The 5,977-nt window shown below is 32.5% G+C and overlaps 1 protein-coding gene across 1 annotated transcript; it reads left to right on the top strand.

The window, feature by feature from the left end:
• The first annotated feature begins 259 nt into the window (after nt 1-259).
• Nucleotides 260-2,191, top strand: LOC139483023 (toll-like receptor 2). The gene has a single exon (XM_071267053.1). The coding sequence runs from the start codon at nt 260-262 to the stop codon at nt 2,189-2,191; it is 1,932 nt and encodes a 643-aa protein (XP_071123154.1).
• Nucleotides 2,192-5,977: the final 3,786 nt, after the last annotated feature.

Here is a 5,977-nt window from a genome sequence, read left to right as displayed (position 1 = left end):
TAACGCGGCTGTTTCCCCATAAAAAATTAAAGTATTTAGTCATTTAATAGAGTATAAGGTAAATATTTTTTTTAAAACAAAAACATGCATGCAGTCTATTCATGTTTAAAGCAATATGATATCTTTAATAAAAGTATTAATACATTTGTCCTTTATATTGAAAAGGATTTGAGATGATTAAATTCCATTTGTTGACCTTTGTGTCCTAGATAAAGTAGTGATGAAACCATGTGAAAGGTTTTGATATCAATGTTACAAAATGGTGAGGATTATTCTAATATACTCAGTTATTAATATTGTTATTCAGTGTGATGTCATCTCTAGATCGTCATATTGTGATATCAAATATGTATTTAATGGGCAACTTGGAGTTAAAATAGCTGATTGTAAAAACAGAGGACTGCAGTTTGTCCCTCAAGATTTACCCAGGGATATAAATGTTCTGGATATATCTTCAAATCAGTTAAAGAGTATTGATAGCAGTTCGCTGATTAACTATACACATCTACAGGAACTAAATGTGAGAAAAAATCAACATAAACATTTATCTAATGAGTCATTCCAGGGATTATACAATCTTGCCGTGCTTGATATGTCTCACAATCTGCTTGATCTATCTCATGCATATTCACCCGAACTTTTCCTTCCAATTCAACACTTAACAAAATTGGATATCAGGAGTAATATGCCTCAACCTGGGAGTTATAAAAAGCAATTCGACTATCCCGGTCATGCGTTTGGTGTTCTGAGAGAATTGACTTTCTTAGGAATTGATATGATGCCTGTGCCAATCTGTGGAAGCGGGTTCAGTCAAATGAAGTATCTTCGAAAGTTATACTTCCAATCTTGTTATTTAGTGCGCTTATCAAATGAAACATTCCTGAAGTTTTCATCTTCTGTAGAAGAGCTTTATCTAAAAAATTGTCGGTTAAATTTTGTGAAAACAGAAGATGATGCTTTGAGTCCGTTTCCACATCTACTTGTACTAGATTTGTTTGGAACATTTATGCACCTCACGCGTGCCTTACTTCTTTTACATCCATACCGTTATAGAAATATGACCATGATTAATGTTGGCCATGTGAGTGACCTTACCATTGATAGCGACGACTTCCCGTATGCTCTCACAATAACATCTGATATAATGAAAAATCTGAAATCCATTTGCATAGAAAATCTAGATTTATCACAGAATGGAATAGTTGATTACAAACATGGCTCTTTATTTTCCTTTGATCATCCAGAATGTCTAAAACATCTTTCGTTGAAAGGAAACAGGCTTATACTAGCTCATATAAACAATCACGAAGAGATTGACTCTTTTTTTAGAAAAGCTTTGCGATTGCAATCTTTGGATTATTCATATAATGTCGTCAACTTCTTCATAGAAAATTCAATGACCTCAGTATCTAATTTCAAAAGTTCTGGTGGCGTAATTTTGCCAGCATCATTAGAAAAATTAGATATTAGTTTCACAATAGTTAACACTTTACCCTTACTGTTCATAGTTCCGAAAATCAATAATCTTACTTATTTGGAGATATCTTATACAAATACAACTGTGACCATGATTTTTATTGAACTTCGATTAGAGACATTTATTTCTGCTGGAACGAGATACAGTTTAGGTTGGAATGAATTAAACCGTTTTCAAGAGACGAACCTAAAAAAGATTGTTTTGAAAGACGCTACCCTAAATGATGGAATAGACACTTATGGAAACAGGTTTTTCATGAAATGTCAATCAGTCGAGTCACTGGATATATCTAAAAATAGCATTTGGCATTTTTCGGACGATCTTTTCAAGCCAATGCCAAATTTGTCAAACCTTTATTTAACTAACAATTTTCTCCAATCTATTCCAGAACAACTAAATACGCATACAAACATAAAAGTGCTTGATGTTAGAAAAAATCTCCTGACGACTATAAATTCACTCATTAGAAATTGGGCAGATCAGATGCATGGAATCCATGGAATGACTTTATACCTGGACGGCAATGCATTTATGTGCAACTGTGACAATTTAGACTTTATACGGTGGATACATACTACAAAAGTTGATCTGGACAGTCGGTCTTATCAATGTCAATTATCAAATGGAAGCGTTACTGATACACTTATTGCCTACAACTCGTTTACCGAATTGTTCTCGGACTGTAAAAGTAATATGTGGTTTTCTAATTGGTGAGAGTTTGTTGGATACTGAGGCGGAATGTATCAAAAACAGTAGGTATATCATTTTCCTCATCACTCCTGAGTTCAAATTGTCATGTGATTGTCTGTTTGAACTCGACAGAGCAAAATATGAGACAGTAACAAAAAATCTAGAAAAAATTATTGTAATAACAAAAGATATTATAGTAACTGATATTCCCTATGAGTTTTCGTACATTTGGAATTATGCCTATGTTGTACAATGGTCGAAAGAGGAAACAGATTTAAATGATACATGGAGACGATTGAAGATGTTGCTAACGGATGGACTAGTTCAAAACAAACAAGTAGCTCAATAGACAACATTATAAGACGGATGGCCAAGTTAAAAAAAAAAACAAGTAGCTAGATAGAGATTTCAACAGAAGGTGACAACATTATGAAACAAATGGCCACGTTCAAAACAAACAAGTAGCTCAATAGACATTTTAACAGGAGGTGACAACATCATAAGACAAATGGCCACGTTCAAAACAAACATGTAGCTAAATAGAGTTTTCAACATTAGGTGATAACATTATTATCTTATATCGTTCAAACGGGCATTTATGTATCAACTTCATGAAATTAAAAGAATCAATTAGTTTGAAATTGAAGATTTTATGGCGTCAAGAATATTTTCGGCGATTTTATGTGCTTTCTATACAAATGTTCACCTTAATTGATTGTGAAAAAATTCAATCATTAAAATCATAAAATATATCAATTGTTTATACTATAAACATAAATATTGTAAAACTTATGCTTATATATGATACCACCTTTCAAAGTAACTTGACCATCATGACTATGTGAACATTACCTTTTGATGGTCAATTTACTTTGAAAGAGGATATCATATATAATTATATCACATATTCTATATAGAGAAGACTTTGGGATAAAAGAGTTGCGAACAGCCGTTCTCTATGGATGCAATTATAAAATGGATGAATGTAGTTATTTCTTCTAGTCAAAGATGTAGTACAGTCAATAAATAACAGTTATTTTAACACTTCTAATCGACGAAATATTAGTTATTGTCACAGATTGTATACACCACCTGCTCTTTAACCATGACAATTGATAGTCTGTTATCATGTGTTTAAAAAAAACTCATTTATACACCAAATCAGTCCTAAATTATACTTCATTCCATTATCTTAATCTTATTTACTATTCTAAGTGACTCAAAATAGGATACAATAGTCAAGCTAAGCAATATTTATGCCAACGACGTATCGAGGACATCAATATTAATGCCAAAGACGTATTGAGGACATCACTATTAATGCCTAGTTCATACGAATATTTAATTCGAATTGGATTAGAATCGAATGCGAATCGAATAGATTATCAAGTTCACACACTCTTTTACAATTTGTTTCGAAGTCGAAAAGACTAATTGCATTACAATAGTTATCAAAGCAAACATTCTTACAATTTAATACGCGAGACGCGCATTTGGTCTACATAAGATTCATCAGTGACGCTAAAATCAAAATAATAATAAGGCAAAAATGCGTTTTCGTTGATGCGAATTAGTTAATTCGCTTTAGTACGATTTAAACTGAGGTGTGGACACTTTCTAAATTGTTATTCGAATTAAGTTATAACTAATTAACTGATAATGCGAAATTAAACAAAACGACGTTCGGACAGTAAAGTGAATCTGACGCGCATTGCCATTCGTATTTGAATTTACATTCGGATATCAAACGTTTTGGACGAGAATGAAACTAATTCGAATAAGTTAATGCGATTTGAATTCGAATTACAATGTACGTGTGAACGCAGCATTATTGGCAGTCGGTTGAGATCGACATGTGTGTATCAGGAGATCCTAATCGTCGACATATAGAAAAGTATGGCTAAACGTCATATCTAAAAGAGGTCAGATCATACCGGGGGGACATTCAAACTCATAGATCAAAAACAAACTGACAACGCAATGGCTAAAAAGAAAGACTAACAAGGGACGTAAGATACCAGAGGGACAGTAAAAGTATAGACAAAGCAACACAACTACAAAAATTTGGGGTGATCTCAGGTGCTCTAAAAGGGTAACCAGATCCTGCTGCACATGCGGCACCAGTAATGTTGATAATTTTATTACACACCAGGTAATTTGTCTACTTAGGTAAGTCACATCAGTGGAAAGGGAACGGGATTGTAGTTACGACATACATACACGGAACATATTCGATATCATCGGTGAAACGGATATTCCGTATACGTAACGGTCAACCAACTCATGATGGTGTCCATAAAATTGTTTTCAAATTCACCATATGGAACTCTTGGTTTAATAGCGTCCTGTAGCAACCCTCTATCAAAGAAAATATGATTGGAAATACAAGCCCGGGATTATCGTATCAATTGGGAGATATATACTCCGTATGCCGGCGCTGCTGGAATGTTGCAACATAAAAATGGAAAGTTCACAATAAGGAAAGCTGTAATTATCTCTTTTGGCGTAATGTTTTGTTTTCAACCGACCTTCATTGTCAATTTATAGATGTAAGTCAAGATATGAGGCAGACTGTATCTGTTGTATCCTTTATCCCACTCATATGTTGCAAATTTGATTTTCTGTTTGTCAATTCAAATTGTAGGAGATAGGAAGTATTTGAAGATATACAAGCTACTATGCAGATCATTATTCAAGTCACTCTGTATAACTGCTGCTGGTCCTGGTATACAACTTTTGATTGCGATTTTTTTTTCTAATGTTGACATGTTGCTCTACTGTTTTAAGTTAGGAGAAAGTCCATTGCTTACAAACTTGTTAAACACCTTCATAGGTTTACGTGTCTGTCCTAAATTAGGATCCTTAAGTGACGTGGTTGTCTTTGGTTGAAGTCTGATATATTTGTTTTCGTTTATTACTGTGTACACAAATCACTCAACCACGTCTCTTGTTTGAATTGTTTTACACTTTTCATGTTCAGATTGTATACATTTCACTTTACGAATCACATTCATTTATGAAGGCCGTATGGTGACAAACATCTGCTTCCATCTACAGCATTTTGATAAATTTGTCATAGGCAATAATGCCACATCTTTTTATTTTCATATCAACGACAAATATTTTACCTATTTAATAGTTGACACTACAGGACGCGAATGAAAATATAAAAGACAAAAACAACCTTAAAAAAACTTACAAATGTTTGTATTGCCCTATTACCATTGAGAGTTATACTGTATGGTATTGCACAACGGATTCATTATGTATTATGTAAACTTTACTAAATTGAATAACAGGAATAAGGTCATCGTAAAAATATATAAAGGAAAATGCATCACACAAGAAACATATTTAATTTTGTGAAATATTAGTGTAATTTACATTTTAGTATAAAAATCTGCATTAGATTAAAAACTGGTATTCATGTATTTAAAGAAGAACATTATGTTTTTGTTTTTTCTCTATCGATCTATGAATTTTGAACATAGGTATACTACTGTTGCTTTTATTTAAATTTATAAAAACGATACCATTAAAATGTTAGAATAAGAAAAGAATCTTATACACAAATATAAATAACAACATACATTAAAGTTTAACAGTGCATTACAATCATGGTATTTTCAACTTTAAATTAGCAAAAAAAACTGTATACTTAAACAAAGTGTTTCATACAGACTACATTTGTACTATAGAGAAAAACACGTTAATTTGAACCATGTATTGACAGATAAAACGACAGTTCAGTGACACTAGTATTTGTAAAAAAACACACATCTATAAACATTTAACAGTAAAGGTAGTAGA

The sequence above is a fragment of the Mytilus edulis genome, chromosome 7, assembly GCF_963676685.1.
Source record: "Mytilus edulis chromosome 7, xbMytEdul2.2, whole genome shotgun sequence".
NCBI classification, from domain to species: domain Eukaryota; kingdom Metazoa; phylum Mollusca; class Bivalvia; order Mytilida; family Mytilidae; genus Mytilus; species Mytilus edulis.
This window is presented reverse-complemented; position numbering and strand designations above follow the sequence as displayed.

Coding starts and splice junctions, on each gene's coding strand:
- LOC139483023 (XM_071267053.1), top strand. CDS start 260: ATGGTGAGGATTATTCTAATATACTCAGTTATTAATATTGTTATTCAG.